At 36.4% G+C, this 19674-nt stretch overlaps 2 protein-coding genes across 3 annotated transcripts; both read right to left on the reverse strand.

Moving 5' to 3' along the window:
• Positions 1–858: 858 nt before the first annotated feature.
• On the reverse strand, positions 859–10963 carry LOC143467151 (transcription factor E2F1-like). The gene is made up of 10 exons (XM_076965018.1): positions 10831–10963; positions 7155–7294; positions 6906–7044; positions 4365–4436; positions 3018–3187; positions 2781–2939; positions 2446–2598; positions 2133–2247; positions 1850–2009; positions 859–1694 (listed from the first exon to the last, which is right to left on the reverse strand). Exons 2-10 carry the CDS (start codon positions 7268–7270, stop codon positions 1378–1380), a joined length of 1401 nt encoding a protein of 466 aa, XP_076821133.1. The 5' UTR covers positions 7271–7294; positions 10831–10963; the 3' UTR covers positions 859–1377.
• A 1135-nt stretch (positions 10964–12098) lies between these two features.
• LOC143464053 (uncharacterized) lies at positions 12099–16538 on the reverse strand. Of its 2 annotated transcripts, XM_076962138.1 has the most exons (6): positions 16159–16538; positions 15137–16055; positions 14797–14977; positions 13595–14710; positions 13247–13303; positions 12099–13048 (listed from the first exon to the last, which is right to left on the reverse strand). In XM_076962138.1, the coding sequence occupies exons 2-6, from the start codon at positions 15382–15384 to the stop codon at positions 12929–12931; spliced, it is 1722 nt and encodes a 573-aa protein (XP_076818253.1). In that variant the 5' UTR covers positions 15385–16055; positions 16159–16538; the 3' UTR covers positions 12099–12928. The 2 variants fall into 2 exon arrangements, with proteins under 2 accessions (XP_076818253.1, XP_076818252.1); XM_076962137.1 differs by having other exon boundaries at positions 15137–16538.
• Between the last annotated feature and the right edge of the window lie 3136 nt (positions 16539–19674).

A 19674-nucleotide genomic window follows, 5' to 3' on the forward strand; every position in this document is an offset into this window, starting at 1 on the left:
TACTAAAACAGCTATGTTTCAACTAACCCCGCTTTCCAACTAGCCCCGGTCTCCCCTACATATTTGAGAAGATAAACGTATATATGAGAAACGCTCCAACCTGCAGTGAAGTCACATATTTGGGAAAAAACAGACTTCACAAAGTTTATGACACGTATGCTTTGGATGTAGTATTTTTCCTGCGATATCGTTGCATAGCATCATTGTATGGCTTCTACTGTGAAACGACTTTAAATAACTGAAATCGTTGTATGTAAATGCAGTTATCCAGATGGCTTAATATTCAGAAAATATTTTAACAGTAATTGTATCATTTAAACACAAACTTTAAATGTTTTCTATAGTGAAGTAAGCCACAAACAACTACGTAGTGAACATTTTAAGTTATTATTCATGGTTTTACTGCTTTAAGCGGGTAGACTCTACGAATTTGCCTAACAGTCGATTTTAAGATATCAGATGAATCAAAACGATGACAATTTCTATGCAGTTCAAAGTTCAAACCTTTAAAAGAAGTATTTTCGTTAAAATATCAACTATTTTTATAAAATAGTGCACGTAACTCGTCACAAGGACCAGTTTAAAAAATATGTAATAAAATACATTTAATTTTAATAAATGCGTGGGGACAATTATAGTCTATTTGCTTCGACTTCTGCTGACACTGTAAAAATGTACTTATTTCTGCCTTTCTGAACCTCATCTCAGCTTTTTACCAAATATGGTGATCAAGAACGACTACCATTGATGCATTGAATTCATATGTTTGCTAAACATTTCGTTCTCAGACGCATCAATATCTGAACATGCAGTAGTAAAGGCGACTTCAATTTTCTAATACAATCATCTTGCAAGCAGTTAAAAAGGGCGAAGGAAATTAATTTTATTTTATCCAACATTATAAAAACACATTAAATAAAGCTTGCAAATTAAGATTTCAAATAAAATTTGAAAGATATGAAGGCAGTTGTAAGTATCAAAAAAGGCAGCATCCGAAATAAAACTACAAATTAAAGGTAATGTCGATTGTGGCAGTGCCAGAGACATCGCAATATTTACTTTTGTATGGTAGGAAAATTCCAAACGAAAAAATCGTATCAATCAATTATTCTGCTAACAAACGATTGTGTGAAGCAACAAATAAAAGTGTTGGCAAAAGTGCACGAAACACACACAACAAAACATAAGTAGTTAATGAAATACAAGCAAATACAGATAAACATAATTAAATTGCTGTGGTTTCCTCCTAGCATTAAAACTCATAAGCAATGAGCATACGTTACTTAGACGTACTTCCTTAAACCAAACCCTTAAACCCTTATCAAGCCTCCCAAAACAGCTTATAGGTCAAAAAAGTTTTCAGGGAATAGCTACTGCTTAGGAAGACAATTTGGAAACACTTTCTGAGTTGGGCAAAGCTGTTGCGGTGATATCAAACAACTCTGCAATACCTTCGCTGTCATCCAGACTGAATAAATAATCATCTGGATTCATGGTGGGCGAGAGAGCTATGAATGACTCAGAATCTTCATCAACAAAAGCAGAGTCAGCTTCCATCTCACCTTCATGAAGTTGATCATCTGTTTGAAAGAGAAGGGGTTGGGTTGATTCCATTGAAGGAGAAATATTTTGATCTTCAATAAGTGGGGATTGATATCGACGTCGGCCTGAGGGCGACTTTTCTTTTGGCATTTCTAATAAAGAATATTTTAGTGATGCTGTAAGAAATGTCAAGACGCTGTTACTAATAATAATATAGTAGGCATATGTAGTTCACATTTTAGTCAAAATAATACCGCAAATTCCTCTGTATGCAACCTTAATATTAGATACAGTATAAATATTTTACTTTTCATAGACGGAGAACTTTCTATAGTGGAGTCTGAAAAGCAATCTTCAGATGAAGATGGTAAAGACATATTTTTGGACGGTGAGGCAACATCCTGAGGATCAGGACAAAGAAAAACATCTATTTCACCTTTCGTGCTTTTCAGGAGCATTTGGATTTTCTGCAAAATGCAAATGATGCAGCTCAGCATCACATGAATAAAATGTCATGGTACTAACACATATTTTCAGCATATTATGGAAACAAATAAAGTTTTGAAGTAAATGATTGAAGAACAATTTACCTCTCCCGGGTCAGGCACTTCAAGCTTAGTATCCTGAGGAGCTTTAATACAAATGACAATTTGGTCCTTGAAGCTCTTAATACTGCGAATGTCTTGGTAAGTCACATATGAATGCGTAAATGACAAATCAAAAATTAAGGAATGGAAACAATGTTCAATGCATCAGCTTCAAAAGATTTTCTAGCACCAATGAAATAATACAAGTTTGAACTTAAAACAAGTCGAAAACAAACAGGGATAGCAAGGCATGCATCCATATTTGTAATACTAACAATGGTTTAGAAATATAAACGTTTTCTAGTAAAAAGGATATTTCGAATTTGATTCTGACAATCGTTCCAATTCGATCTGTCGTTGTTTGATCAACATGTCCAATTCTTCTTCTTTTTCTCTCAACTTTCGAACATCTGACTTATATTCTAAAATCTCATTTTCACTGTGTGGTTCATCACCTGTTTTTGCAGCACTGAACATGCAGATTCAAAAGAATAAATTATCATTAAGAAACCACCACAGAACATAACGAAGTCTTTCAGTGACTAGAAGATTGTTTGTTGACATTGGTTAATGCTTAGAAATAAAAATTAATTTAATTAAACAGCATCCTAGCAAAGATTCAACTAAAAATACAGAAACAAACATACTTACACCCATTGGACATTGTTTTTGGATCGTTTTTCTATGAGCTTGATTCCCTCAAGCACATTAGTTATGTCATAAATACGACGTTTTTGAACTGACAATCTCTCAGCTGCCTGGTTTAAATCTAATATACCATCTTCAGCTTCATACATCAGTTGAATAAATCTGGTAACAAAACAACATGAAAATTTGCAGAAAAGTTAAAAGGAAAATGTAGTAAAATCTTGTAAAACTTTCCCTTACCTTTTTGTTAGTAACCCCAAAGACGTGTCATATCTTGACTTCTCACCCGGTGAACGCTGAACAGAACTATTTGAACTGGTTCGCGGCCTTTTTCTAATTGGAACATTTGTGCTGAGAGCTCTTTTATCTTGCCTGACACCAACCTTTATCATTGGTTTGAAAGAAACAGGCTGTGAAATACATTATATAACAGTCACTTTAAAGTAAATAGTCGGTGTCCAGTGCCTGCACCATATGAACAGCCTTGTGTCGGAGAAACATTGATAAGTTTGTTTGTCGCCACAACTTCATAAAGGGTTACAGATGACATTACGTAGGTAATGCACTATATTTGCTCATACAAAATGCAAAAAACAAATCAAAATATTCGCATAAGAAACAACACAAACATGCTCTATGATTAGGAGATGAGTGTTGGAATCATCTCTAAGTCATACGAACACTCTATTAACATCTCAATTCAAAAATACATATTGTGATACCATATCATTTTTAAAACTTACTAAGGTATATATATTTTTCCAAAGCTAGGAAAGTAGCCAATTTTCTTTAGCGGTTAGCTGGTGGTTAACTGCCAGAGTCTCTTATTTTCATGCCAAATTGTTAATCACAGGCAAAACTGGTGTTTATTATTTAAGAAAGATGATGATAAGGGTTGTATTAGCTGCTTATGTCACGCTAGACTACAAAGTTTTATCAGGAAAACTAAGTATGAAGCATTAAAATGATTAACAGAGTAGCAAATTTCCTTGAACCAATGGATTACCAAAAATTTTGCTCCAAGTTCTCTCCTCTATGTACGTTTTCGGCTAATGGCTAACAAAATCTTTAGTAGCTAAGAGCTCTTAGCCGTTACCGGCTATTGGCCGGCCAAACTTTCTCAGCCTTAATTGATTCCCTTGTATTTTAAAACGAACTTTACATACTTAAACAAAATATTCAGTAAAAATATCAAACATAACCTGATTTGCAAAAAGTAGCCTAAAGTTGACCTGACAGACCTGACTGACCTGACCTGACAGTTTGCAGATATATCAATTGGCTAAGAAACATGATAAATATGGAGTGTAGAATTGTGTAAACCGCAACAGAAAAACTATATAACAAACTGATAACTTTCAGCAAAAATTACCTAGCACATTTTTAGCGAATCTAATGTGCTAATTTAATAACTGAAATCATTATCTGAAATATAGAATCAACAACCATCTTAAAAATTTAAGGTAACAACTCAAATATAAATGTGAAATATAATAACTACTTCCCTGCCAAAATCACCAACTCAAATCTAATGACAAAATACCTCACACAACATTTTCATATTTAATTCTTAATTAAGTATAATACCTTGTTAAAGCCTTGCAATATAGCCGGTGCTTGATGTAATTCTTGATCAGTTAAAGATGAGAAAATTTCACTCTGCATAAAAATATTACACTTATCACCAAATATTTTGAAATTTACACCAAATCAGGAACATCATGGAAATGATATATAATACAGGCAGGCCTCGCTTATCTGTACACCAAAAACTGAAATCCCCGCCATCCAACAGGAAATTGCTGGAAACAGACTTCTTCCCATGGATTTTATTTTTACCTCTTTAATCTGGAAACCTTGCTGTTCAACTTGACACAGAAGTTTAAAAGTAACGAATATGCCAAATCAAAAGCAAAAGCATCCACTAATCCAGATTTTAATGCGGGTATTTTTATGTCTTAATCCAGTAAATGACATATCATCCCTATGCCCAACCATGCGAGGAGAATTAAATCTGATGCATGTGCTCTGTACTCTGTGAACAAGAAGTATGCAAAAGATACTTGCTATGTTCATCAACAAAGCAGATGAAATGGATGACGACAACGTTTCTGATATAATCAAAGAAGTGCCTAAGTCATATGTAGAGGCGCAATATCATCATTGTCCTCAGTGATATGAATGCATCCATCGTCATGTGAGCCAGATGTTCATCGGAAAAGACACAAGTCGAGCAGTCAATCGGTCATGCTGTGAGCCATAGCTCATAAGCCATGTACTGTGGAGGACACAACAGACGGGAACAATCAGATACGACATGGTCTACATCTTTCTCTTCCAGGCCACCATTCAAAAACCACTGATTTTGTCACTGCCATTGGTACTAAATTGAGCAGATAAGCCCAATGCTAAATCATGGGCAATAAGCTGAACGAAGAACACACTAGGCAGCGAAAGTCCACTGAGATGAGAGTAGGCATCAGTGATGAAACTATGAAGTCTTACAGGACTTGCCACTCTGCATTTTATTTATGGTGCACCGAACAATCCACACTGGTGCCTAAGTTCTTGGTATGTTTTAACAGTTGCAGTACGGCTGGGACAAATGGGGGTCTGATTTCAGTCCTCTGGCTTGCCGAGATTGTTGAGGCGAAAAGTGGAGCAGAGCTGTTGAACAAAAAGTAGCAGCCTCAGCAACCAGAGTTTCCAATTTCGGCCAAGTTTCAAAACCCGGGATTCGGGTAACCGTGTTAAAAAATGTAAAGGCCCGTTTTTTTTCAGGATTTGAAAACAAGATCTTTTACAATAACAAACCCAATATTATTGTAAAAATCACTACTATATGTATATTCACTTTGTCTTTTATTAATGAATTAGTAACTAAGCATTTATTTTTATAGAATAGTTTTCATGGATTCTTGCAGTACTGACAAATGAAAATTAAAGCGTTGAGAATTTCAGCATTCAATCTGTTTCTGATTTCGTGACAAACAGACTCATGCTAAAAAGCCCTATCTGGCTCCACTAATGAGGGTTAGAATGTAAGGAAACCAATAATCAATTTTTTAATCTTAAATAGCGAAAAACTTGTCATGATTAATTCATCCTGATTGACACAAAAAATTTGGAACTAAACCGAGCAGGGCTGGAAAGGGTCAACAGAAGGTCAAACAAAGCAAAGGCTTTTCCCTGTATTGTCATGTCATTCGTTACTATAGTCATATAAATTTGATTAGCGTAGGCTAATGCAGTCCTTTTTCTTCTTTGCCAGAAAAAAAACTTTGATCTGTCATTAAATAAAAAACCCAGGTCTTCACTTTCTAAAACCCAGTTGCAAAATAATAGCAAACAAATTGGTTTTAATTTGGGGAAACTTGAGTTGGAAATGCTACCAGCGAGTTATTTAAACAGCTCGAGGTGTGTTTCCTGCACAGTGACTCAAGATGTCAGTGATATGTGACACCGTTTTGGTTTTGCTGAGCTTCTCCATTTCGGGAGACAAAGTAATAAAACAGTCATTGTCTTCGCAAAGCGTCCTCTCCACTATTTCCATTACCTATCTGTGTATGCAATCGCAGGTTGCCATATACTAATCAAAGACATCATCATCACTAAATGTTTCACAGAGCTTGAACAAGCTGAGGCCTTCCTAAGGCTGTTCTCAAGCAATTTTAAAGTTTCAAAAAGCTTTCTGTTGCTACTCCAATGCCTAGGTTAAATAATTCAACTTTTTTGAAATTTATTGAGCTGTTACTTTCTTTTTGTGAACTTACAACGTGAATTTTGGATAGTATGATCAGGTGCTTCAAACAATACACACGTGCTAAAGGGTACAGAAAAAGCTGCTTTTTCTTGAACAATGAACATTTCTATTGAAATGAGTATATATGTTATAAGTTTGTATGGGGGTGTCCTTAGATTTTGTAAAGTATTTTCGTAAAATTTTCTAGCGAATGGTTAGTGTGTCCTCTATGTTAACTGATATTATATATACATCTATCAAATTAACTATCCCATATTCCCATGTTTATATGAGCACAATGCACATACAACTGATAGAAATGGCAAAAACTTTTTGCAAAGAGACATTATAAAATGCTAACCTTGCCAAAGAAAAATATCACTTACTTGAGTTGAAAAAGTGTTCGGCATTGTATTGTCCAGAACAACTGGCATACTTGCCATATCAATAACCTCAGTGTTCCCAGTTAACCATTGCATGTCACCTTTATTTTCTATGGCAGAAACTAAATCTTGTGGTAGCAAACTAAAACATATAAAAATCGAAATGTTAAACTCATACTTACTGCAGCTAGCATACTCGTTCAAAATTGCAATGAAATATTTGAGTTTGAAAAAAGTACACACATTACATACTTTGTCACAAGAGTATTGTTGGTGGGCATGGCTGGAGATATGGATGCCAAGTTATTAGTAAAATTTTCCCGTGCTGTTGTTGTAGAAAATACTCTGTCACTTTGTGAATTCATCATAATTCAACAAACTTGCATTAACATCTGTAAATTAATAACAAAACACAATTCAATAGCATAATATAATTAATCAACTAGAAAAGTTTCAATGGGTGTTGATTGTCTGAGGAAAAGACATAATACATAAACTGAAAAACAAGTCATATTTTTACACTGCCTTGTTTTGTAATGCAAAAAGTTTCTTTTAAACACATTGAATCTTATGAGTTTAATGATTCAATGGTATCACTTTAAATTAATACAAAGATGAAAAAATTGGTTCTCAACTCAAAAAAGGGTGGTCATGATTAATGGAGTAAGATTCTTAAGTCACACTGTATTAAGTTAAATTTGTTAAGCAATTTATATGACGAAACGCAACGCATGTCAGTTAAGAAAAGTATTAGTGCTATCCTCGTCACTTCATTTCTCTTGTTGAATACTTATTATGTAACAATGAGCATGTTACATATGCTAGTCGTTTGTCACAAAATGACAGCAAGCTGCCAACTGAAAAAGATCCTTGTAGGCATAGACCACACCGTTGACAAGACAATGTAGTTTACGAACTACTACATGAGAACTTCATATTTGTTATGTATTACCATGGTGTTTGTTTTAGCTACAACGGCTTTCATGAGTGTTCTCATGAAAGATGCTTGGCTTCTACTGTCAACCACCAGTATACTTCTTATTCCTGTTTTTTGCCCATTGCGTTCTCATCAAGGTTACTTGGTGATTGACATGTAAACCACCAACCCCTGGTGTCTTGGGATAACACAAAGATTCTCTTCGGCAACCAGACCAAAATTGGAAATTTAAGTAATTGTAATGTGCATGGAACATGATTACATTGCAGTTTGTCGTCATTTTGCAGTTTCCCATGTACGTATGGGAAGTTGCATATTCTTCGGTTTGTGAGTGTGGCATGGAAGAAAAAACTGCAGACCATGTTAAATGCAATTGTTTTATATAACATGTTGTGATAATGATAGCAAAAAATAATAGCTTGTGAGTTTTTGGAAGATAGCAAGATCAATGGATGCTTGACTTATGCCCAGACATCTAAGCCGAATGGTTGAACAAACCTGGCTCATAGAAAGAAGAAATAAAGTCACCAATTTGTCCATTGGACAAATGAGCATTGAATCAGTCAAGAGAGAACTGGCGTATGTTTCAGGGTGTAAGAAGAAAAACTCCACAAAAACGAACTCCATGCAAAGAACCAAAGTCCCGTTTAGGCAGCATAAGGTGAGGGCAAAGTAAGAAAGCCCTGCTTGGCAGAGGTTGGCTGTGGGAGCAAAGTAAATAATGATCGATTACTTCACTCATGCACTGCCCAATAGTTTGATCAGCTTGATTTAAGTGGCATACATTGACAATGATGTCCGACGGGAAGGTTTTGCAGTTTTCAATGAGAACTCGTGTGTGCAAGATGTGAATTTTGGTGGGATGGTGGGCACTAAAGTCTCAATTATTTGTTTATTTATTATAAATTGGTACATTGATACCAATTTATGGTACTTATTTGGTAAATAAATGTTGGTTAATAATTTGGTAAATACATGAACATTGAAAAACTGGTCAGGCAACCAGTTGATGTACGACGGTGTATGGTAGTGATGTATGACTTGGAAGAGTTGAACAAATATGAAGCCCGGTTAGAACTAGAAGCATTTTTGACAATCCAAGATCATAGGTTTATATTTTTGCTAGAGTGTATGGCAACCTTCTTGTTCTAAGGTTATCTCACTGGTGTTTTAAAAAATAATCTTTTACCATGCAACTGTACGCTACTGGCGTAAATATCAGTTTCCGCCTTATTGGCGTGGCGTGATAACTCACAAGAAAACAAAAATTGCAAGTGCAAGCAAATGGCTTTCCAGTTCACGTCGCCTCCATTCGACTAAGAATGAAGCTAGGTCTAGGCTAGTTGTGGCGGAAAATAATTAAGAGTTAATGTTGGCGTTACGTAAAAGATAGACCCTAATTTTTGGGGCGTAAACTTCCTTGTGCTATAATGCAAGCTTTCGATAAAGGACCACCCAAGAGAGAGAAGTGGACTTTGAATTTACAGCAAGTTACCAAGAATTGCAATGTTTTTATAAGGTACAATGTGATGCAAAACAAATACAATAACACAAAAATGATATAAAAACTGCAAACAAGGTAACATAGGTACATGAAGTAGTGCTTATTAAATGTTAATTATATAATGGACTCACATAGTTAGATAGTGCAATAACCAGTTACGTCACAAAAGCACACTCAAAGCCGAGCGTAAACAAAACGTTTTGACATAATGGGATGCCAGCCTGGTCATACCAGGATGGTTGTTCTCCATTAGAGACCGAGAAAAATTGCAGCGACACGGCATTGGGTGACTGTTCTTTTAGCTATTGTTAGTAACTGATTACGGTTGCCATTGATAGCAATGATGGATTCGCTCAGATACAGTTGTTTGTAACATGTTAGTGCGAGTGACCTTCACCTTACCTGACAGACCTAGCTTATTACCGATCACAAAAAATTTATTTCCAACCATCTCTTGCTTAAACTCACCTCAAACACCCCACACCTTAAGCTTGGCCTTTTTAATTTATGTTTTGTGAGTTTAACTAATTTTGTGTTTAGTGGTCGTGCTAGCTGTTACCAGCAAGTATTACCTTAGTCATTTTGACTTTCAAGCATGTTTTCAGTGTTAAGGTTAAGAACACCTGGCTTGAGTTTTTTCATCCCCATTAAGCTTTCGACGAAAAATAAAATGATTGATTGATGTACCGGTAGGCCTAGGCTTATATTTAAAGCGTGTTTAACTGTTCATTTTTTACTGCATTTCCATTTGATTGTAAAAAATATACTCAAATTCGCATAATCTTAGGTTAATCAGTAATGAGTTATCAAAAATTGCCCACAGAAGACAGCATAATGCCATGCTGTTTTCTCGATCTCTACAACTGGGCATGACCGTTCTGGTACGACCAGACGAGTGTATGGCCAGGCTGGCATCAAATATAATGTATTGACCTAACGTAATCATCGTAATGTAAAAACCTAAGTTTCATTTCATGTTTGTGCCTGTTTTAGGCAACATGGTTAATTTAAAAAGTTTAAACTAGCCTAAGGTTTATGACTGTATGACGATTGAGAAGTAGGCAATAGCTTTTTACAGAAGTCTAGTACAGAAGTGCACAAGCAGATGACGTCACAATTTGAGTAGCTGGGGCCTAGAATACAAAATCATCCCGTGGTTGTGCACTTCAGCACTAGACCCACTCTTTCTTATATAGCAGCACTTGAAATCACTGTTTATGAAACTACCAGTTAGGCCTAGACTTTGACTACAAAATACTCTTACTCAGTTAGGTAAAACCAAATAGAAACCAATCTATTCGCTCACAGCACAAAATGCACATTTCGGTACCCGTAATGAATAGTAACATAGGCTATAGGTCATAAATACCACATCCTTCCAAGATGTGAGAAACCTTATGAAACTTAGCCTAATTCCTTTTTGAAGAACTTTACAAGTATGATGCAACTAGGCCTAGGCTACTTAAAAAAAATCATCGAAAACTTACGGCTCGGCCTTAACAATCAGTTTCACGCCTATCCGAAATAAACCTCGGGCCACAAAGCACCAACGACTCTCTCACTCCCCACAGTGTAACAACCTGTATCAATAAAAGCAAGCGCGCGAATGATCGAATTTCGCGCGAGTAGCTGGGCACGTGATCAAATCCTTCTATTTTTTTGCAATGCCGTCACTTGGTGGTGGTATGAGGTCAAAGCGTAAAAGATTGCTCGTTTTCCAACAGCTGATTGTTTGATATGATACCAGAAAAGGCAAACACCGGAAAACCAAAGATTGCCTTGAAATCAATTAATTTTAGAAACTAAAACCTAGAACAAATGCCGTAAAGTAGTACCAAATCTATTCGGATTTGATTGAGCCAAATCGGAATCAATTTGAATTTATTCCAGGGCTAATTCCAAGCCTATCGTTTTGTTTGCTCTAATGTATGGCATGACTAGCAGATTAGTTAGCATATTTCAAAACTTAATAATATCACAAAACACCAAAATGCTAAAAACGCATTTGCCAATAACACAAAAATTGGTTACGCATATCAAAAATTTCAATTTAACCTAAGCTAGGCTTATATGTGATAATGCGTAGGCCTAGTACTTAGCAAATTTGGCTATAATTTTATGTTTTCTGGATTATTAAGTTTAAGCTTAAACTACACATTTTCTACGATACTGCAGTGAAAAAGTATCGCTCTCCTATCAGGTAATTCTTTAAGGCATATTTAAACAAATAAATAAATCAATAAAGCAAAGAAATCAATGTTTTGTGAAATGTTTGGTGTTTTAGTAAACAGACAAAGAGTGTAGCCTACATCTTACGCCGTCACAAGAGAAGGTTAATTAGGCTAAACAAAATATGCGTTGACATTTGCCTTAGACATGCAGTTTAGCCTAATCCAACTCAGTGATTTTGTTTACACCTATAGCGTAAAACCAAATTCGTAAATGTCTACGCTCAACTGATTTCAGTTGAGCTCAATTCCACTCGACTTATGGCCTGACTTGTTTTATTAGACAGTTCTGCGCTGAATTGGGACGGCTTGACACTTTAGGCCTACGTTCATAGCTGTTTTTACGAATGTCGCTTAACCTTACGTGAAAGTTGTCTTAAACCAACCTAACTTCTAAACTTAATCTACGTTTATTGTAACAAAGTTGGGTCACCACGGCCGTGGTTATAGGTTCACACTCTATACGTCCAACATTAATACCAAGATTTGCCACAACTTGTAAGTTGGATAAATTGCGTAGGACACCGTTGGTGGTCAGTTTACGTTTAATAGCAGTTCTCCAAAACTGCTGGCATTCGTACCGGCCGAACACCACAGTGAATTAATTCAGCAGATTACAGCACTCGCACAAGTTCCGACACAAAATCACCATCTTTGCACTTACGTATAACTTAATAAAAAAAAGACAACTCGGAGGTATTGCAACGCATATATACAATTACTGTATCATATACATATATACATGATTGTAGCCTTAACCTTCTGTACGTTTAAAACTACACGTCCGTACAAGAACGTCCTTGACAAATACATTCGTAAAACAACTAGGCAACAGTACCGGCCAACTGAAACATTGAAAATGAATAAAATATAATGAATCAGACGCGAAGTGCTTATTAGTATGATGTTGAGCGTAGCATAGAAATGGGATAGATTATAAAGTGGCTTCCGCATTCACTTTTCATTTTTTTACAGAAAGCCAATGTTATTTTTGGCCACAATAACTTATACAGGAAAAGAACAAACATAATAAGTGTTTAGTACAACAAGCATTACCGACGGTCTAAGACGATTTTTTTATAAAATAAATATACAAATACACGTTAACAGACATGGCTTTAGTTCCCGTGCACAAGCAAAACAACATTGTTTCATATGTACATGTATACATTACGACATTACATACGCACTATATATATCAGAAAAGATAACTATGTTTGGGATTTTCCCATGGCAACCAATAATTTAGCAAACAAAAAAATAAAGAATAGTAGAGCAGACACCAGTCACACTTTTTTGCCAGAAAGACAATTAAACGCAGAAATATGGTTCGACAAAACAAGCAAAACAGCAAGTTCTAACCAAAAGGGTTTAATGACTCATCGTAATCGCTTTTCTTACTTTCGGCTTCTTCAATCCCATTAGAGCCCGTTTCCTTTAGTTCTGATTTTGTCGAGGTTGCGTAATCGTCAGGTTGCTGTCAAGATATACATCAAATAAAGAGTCTAAAAGTTTGCTTTTGCTTCTCGCTAGCGCGTTGTAAACGTAGCAGCTAAAAGCATCCACAAAGTATGGGCAAAAGTGGAAAGCATAGCAAGTCAAAAGCGAGGAATGTTAGTTCTTCATAACATCAATCGATTTTAAAAATTATATCATACTTTACTGTATTACTAACCTCTGTTTCTTCAGCAAACGGATTTAGCGCATCGTCGTAATTAGCCTTATCATTATCCTGTGGTTGAAAATAATAAGAGCTGTTTAACGATCATTACATGTTGTTGACATATTACATTGAAAAAGTACCGTATAAGTTCAGTAGTTTTAACATTTACAACGTGACTTTTTATAGTCACCGACTGGCTTATACAAAGTTGTTACGTATACGAATACTGGCGTATACGCCAGGGTTAACAATCAAACGTACATATTACTGTATAGTTTAATTAAAGCAATGTTTGTAACTTATCAATTAGTCGTGTTGATTCGTCGCGTTATATTTTGGAACAAATGTCGGCATAACTACCTCGGATACAACAGGCGGTCTTTTCACTGAGGGTGGTTTTGGTCTTGGAGGCGGAACTTTAGTAGATCCGGACCGAGCGGGTCTAGGACTTGCAGTAGCCTTTTCCATTTTAGGTCTCGGTGGAGGAGTTCTACCAGCCGCATCCTTGACGGTAGCTGCTGGCTTCGTAGAAGGTGTTGTCGCTGTTGTTACGGGAGCAATTTGGCCGGGAGGTTTGGGTGCTGCGGATTTCTTCTTCGATGGCAGCGGGCTAGGAGGAGCGGGAGATAAAGACGGCGAATGAATAGAAAGTCCAGCTGGCGAGGAGGAGTGCGGTAACGACTTGCTTTGATCTTTCGGAGGTGAAGCAGGCCGACTCTTTTTCGCCTCAGCTTTTCCATTAAGTGAATCTTTCTTTTGAACAGGCATCGACACAGTTCTAGGCTTTGAAATCGGAGGTTTGCTTAATTCGTTTGAATTTTGCTTCCTAGCCCTCGGTTTAGGTGCTTGGTTCGGTTCTGAGGAAAGTGTTGCTGTGGCATCTTTTCCATCGTTTTCAGATTTCTCGCATGCTTTGTTTCTTTCTGCTGTTTCAACTTTGGAAGTGTCGGAAGCAGTAACGGCCGGTTCTCTTCTTTCTTCCTCATCCAATGTATTTTTATTCTCTGCTTTATCTGATAAAACTTCTTCCGAGTCATTTACTGAACCCATTTCCTGTTTTTTAGCAACATTAGCAGATTCCAGTTTAGACGTTTCCTTGGAAGGGTTTTCGTGCGATGGGTGCCTTTCCTCTTTCATTTTTTCCAACATTTTTGCTTTCCGTAAGCAGTTCAGCATAGATACATACACAGTTTCCAATTCTGGAAACCGCAGTTGAACTTCTTTAAGGCAAGGATATTGTGAAAGCTTTTCTTCGCAATTTGATTCTTCTTCCGCTATTCTTTTCGGGAATTGTGTATCATTGAACTGTAAAATTTTATGCAAAATCTCAAAAGCGTGATCTAATGATGGAGATGGCTCTTTCTTTCTGTTCGTCTTCCCTTCAGCGCTAATCGTAGGTAACATTTCTTCGCTTCCGTCAAATGTCAACATCCAACCTAATCTTGACATGGCGATGTCAGCGCATATCTCCTGCACCTGACAATGAAGAAATAGACAAAATGAAAATTGAACATATTATCGTTAACGAAAACATAGGCTAACCAAACGCGTATAGATTTTACCTCTTTCATTTCTGAAATGATTGCGGCCAGTAGAGTAGGAAGCAAATTCTTTTCGTTTATTTCAAGTAACCCAGAATAAGCAAACTTTAGTATAGTACGAAGCCCGGCTGCCGTGCAATCAAAGTTAACCTCAGTTACATCGTCAGCTATTCTTTTGGTCTTCGAATTAACAAAATGTGACCTGAAATTAATTTTTTCATTTTCTTGTTTACTTTTTGCCCAAAAACGATGGCTTTGATAAAACAAATACAGGTAAGGTTTAGTTAATTTAGACTTTTTCCCGATTAGTGCTCTAGTAGGCAATTGTAGTTTGGCTAGGATACGTCTCACAACCACATACCTAAACATTCCGCCACAAGCTGCAAGCACAACCTTATGGGCTGACAGGTCTTCGTCTATAGTTTTCAAGGTGACATCGTAAAAGATATGTTTGTTGCGGAACTCATCCAGCCTTTGTAAAAGTTTGTGTCCATATTGAGGCACCTCTTGTGTCCATTTAAATTTTATATTCTCAATCGTGCTCTTAATTTCGTTATTATTCACTCCGTTAATTTCGTCTCCCATTGTACAAAGAATATCAGTAGTCATTTAATGCAAGTAAAAGTTGAACACAAAATCTGCAAACGTAAGTGGTAACTTGGATAAAAACTTACGTCGCTACTCTACACTGCGCATAAACTGTCATTGTAGCAACATCTACAAGTTGAGACGATTAAATTGTTACAGCACAAGATAAATGTGTAGTACATCCTGTAGCATATCAGAGCCGTGTTCTCAAAATGTAATCTGAAGCATATATAAGTGTGGAAAAAGCAAACTAATGTCGCGGAAAAGCAAACTAATGTCGTGGAAAAACGTTTCTGTATGTTTTCTTTGCTGTTACTGTCGTACCCATACTAATGTAGTCATACTTTATAGTGTATGCAGAACTTCCGGAATGCATGCAGAGTTTAGACATGACATCAGAACAGTGCGGTCCAACACAGAGCAAAGTGCTCTACGCAGTCTCACGTGAAAGGTAGATCCATTTATTATGCTAATAAATTATGCTGTACAGTGCCACTTAAAATAATAAATGCTTGATTTAACCTGCAACGTGTTCAGATAGCTTATCAACCTTGATTGTTTAAGACTATAAGTCAATTAGAGCCACCTCAAAATGATTTTCGTCTCTGTACTGCAATACTTCATTTACTACAAAAAGTAAAAAACATAAAGATGACGTAGCCCATTACTTCATCTTCAGCATAACTGCACAGCTGTTGAGTATAATAAGAATACAGATAAGTTTAACTATTGTCATAAAAATGGATTAGGCCTACTTCAGTTCACACCAAAGTGCTTCCGCTTCCTGTCATTTACTTGAAGCTTTTTCGAACGAATGCGCAAACTTTGACGGTAATACCGGTACTGCTTGATGTCTGTCAAGGTTGCGTATTGTGTTGTTATTAAACGCTGTTATGAACATTACCACTTTCTAGGAATTCTTCCTTAACACAGAAAACAATTCTGAAAGTATCAAACTGCACAAAGTGTATTTTAAACGTTTAAACTCTGTAGGTTTTCCATTTATGTTTCCGCCGCTATTACTGCGGTTCAATCAACGCTGATGTTAAAATGAAAAAGCATCAGCCAAGCGATTTAATCAATATACCAGTGGGTTTCCTCATTGACGAAGCGATTTTGGCTACGCAGACGAAAGCCCTCTGGCAAAAACAACTGCGCTAAGCTAGAAACACGTACAGATTATCTTCGGAGACAGAGCGTTCAAATTACCGCTTAGCAATGTCGTAAAGGAAATTAACCAGGCAACAGAAATAAGAACGTAACGCAGAAACTTCACCTCACGTCCTGCTCAGACAGTGCTTTCCGCGACTTATTGACTTGTTTTCCTGAATCACAATGAATCATGTCTTTAGAACTTTGAAAATTGCAATAGCTATAAACCACTTCCTTGTATAATATACAACTGTGTAGCTGTCTTCACTCTACTGTGAACCCTGAGTGACTTTTCTTGGCCGCCCGTCTACGGCGCTTTAATAAACTGGAAATCACATAGCGCAGCTTCTCGGTCCATTCTAATAGCATTGATTCTGTATTGCCTTCTGGAAATCCCTTTCATACAGTATGGCTCTCTTATACTAAAAGTAATACCTAACAATGCTCGCATATTGAAAACCCTGAGTATGCCAAGTACTTTACCTATATGCCTTGAATAGGACAAGTAAAAAATTGAGTGGCATGCGCCACTTTACAGCAAGTCCTCCTTATGAAAACTGTAGTAATTCAGCACACGTTTTTTTAGGCGTGTCACGAAATGAGCCTCTCTGAACAACACGATAGAGTTGAAACATTGCTTCTACGTCATCTATGCAACCTTTGCGCATGAATGCATCCCGAACGCATGAAGCATGACAAGCCCGCAGACATAACATGCTGCAGTATCGCAATTTATATATTTATCATAGTCACTATTTCAGTATATGTAGGTCATGCAGCTTGTTGTTAGAGGTAGGCGGTGAGGTTACGAAAATAGGTATGCAAACAGTTGAATTTAGCTATTTAAGGTTTCATTGGAGTTAGATGTAGATTAGTAGGTAGATTTAGGTTAGGTTACTGTGTTATAACATTTAAGCTAGCCTAACAAGGAACTGTGAAATATAGCTTCAAACACACGATTTTTTTGGTGAAACCGTGGCAGCCAATATGCTATTGTAACATAGTTCAATGTTATCGCTAGTGTGGTATTGTGACGGTTACGTCACGAGTCAAGTTGCTTTCGAAATGCAGAAATTTTGTTTTGGGATTTTGCAATTCAGTTGTTGATCAAACTTAAATTCTCCTTAATGACGTTCAGATTAATCACCTCGCTTGAACTGGTGTGCCATATATATACTGTGGTAATGTTTGCAATCTTTCTTTTACTGTTTTACTCTTTCACTTGTTACGACGGCGCCATGTAACATTCAGTAAGCTTTGCCCAAAGGTGAAAGCCTTTGTATCTGATAATAAATAAAATGGGAACTTTATCATATAGTAATATGCATTGACAGAATTTAAGCGACTAACAGCATTGTCACGCCGTTTGAGAAATGAGAACTCACATCATCGAAGCAGAAGTAAAACGAGATTATCAACCATCAATCGTCCTCGCTCATCCTGTAACTACAGCCGCACTTTTGCCTTTTCTTGTTTTTGTTTTAAAGCCCAGATCAGTGTAACCTGCGTACAACGTCATTCAATCCTGATTCGTTATGATGTTTTTTGCATTTAACAATTGATTAATGTTTGACAGCTTAACCACACCGTATTATATTAACAGTATTGTATGTTTCATTTGTTAAAAGTGCCATACAGTAAAATATCTAGAAATAGCCCACATTTCAAAGATAATACTGTACCGGAACATTAATACTTGGTAATGTCGGTTGTCATTTGTATCAAGCTGTTTTATGTTTGCGACATGTCACTGTTTCAAAGTTTATCATGGTTTTTGTTTGAAAGAAAATAACGAGTTGCAAATTGCAATACGACCATGCAATGCACATGCAGTACGCACAACTCGTGTGAAGAGTTAAAATAAGGAAAAAAAATTGAGGCACACAACACCCTTTACTTCTTAAACATCTCGTTCCGGATTGAACTGACGGTGGTTTGACTATATCAGCAGGCGTGCAACGTGAAAGTAAACAACATGTTACAAAGCGTGTGTTTAAGCATAAATGCGTTCATTTAAAACAGAATTGAAGAGTTAACAATAAAATGTCACCGATTTTGTTCATTGCGGAATTAGCCAAAGTCATCAACGCAATCGTTCTATTTTATGCTGCAAATACTTAGGAAGTTTGTCTAAAGGAAACATTAGTGAAAACTTAATTTACTATATAGCCTACCGCAGGAAAACACCTTTTGAAAACACTTGTAGTTTAAATTTTCACTGAGATTAATATGGTGCTAAACTACATTTTTAAAAACACTTAAGTTATTTGAATGCAAGGGAAGGTGTTCTCGCGCAGAAGCCGCAAGTGTTGTGATTCCTCCCGCTCAGCATGAATCCATACACAGTAATAGGTCTACCGTGTTTATCCAGAAATAAGACAGGGCTTATATTATTTTTCGCTTAAAAATATGACACTAGGACTTATTTTAGGGGATATCTTTTACTTTCATTTATTAAAAACAAAGTTGAGAATTATGTTTATTCTAAGTTCAAACGCGTAACTTCAGGTCATTGCACTTTCGTGCTACCGACTAGGTCTTATTTTCAAGGTAGGGCTTATATCAAAATCATTCTCGAAATGCAGGCTAGGTCTTATTTTTAGGGTAGGTCGTATTTTTGGAGAAACACGGTATGTGATGTTATAAATGAAATTGAGGCCTGCATTTCTTCACAATCGATTCCTTTTTTCACTCGTGTTTTAGATACAATTTCAAAGTACTGTACCTGTAGCCTAGGCCTAACTTAAAATACAAGTTGGTCGTGACAAAATAAAATATTACACAAGTCAGTTTGTAGAACCGGTTATTAAATTTTTTGAATCCCTCCATTCACGAAATGACTCGAGTCACTTCTTCCAAATGACATGACTTGCAAATCTAGTTTGATGACTTGATTACGACTTTGGAAATATCCTTAGTTATACGTTAAGCTTGCTAAATACAAGTGAAGCCGTCATCTTAATTAGAATACTAAAATACTTCGTTTCATCATTTAGTTTCAAAGTAATGCTTCTTGCAATAAAAAATGGCACTTTTTGGCTCTCACTTATACCTACAGTTTTACCAGACATTCCACAGCACTTAGGTATTAAGTATTTGCACCATGTTCTTTATGTATCCAAGTGATAATGCCAGTGATTTGTTTCACAGGGCTCGACA

The sequence above is a fragment of the Clavelina lepadiformis genome, chromosome 1 (assembly GCF_947623445.1).
Source record: "Clavelina lepadiformis chromosome 1, kaClaLepa1.1, whole genome shotgun sequence".
In the NCBI taxonomy this organism is placed as follows: Eukaryota; Metazoa; Chordata; class Ascidiacea; order Aplousobranchia; family Clavelinidae; genus Clavelina; species Clavelina lepadiformis.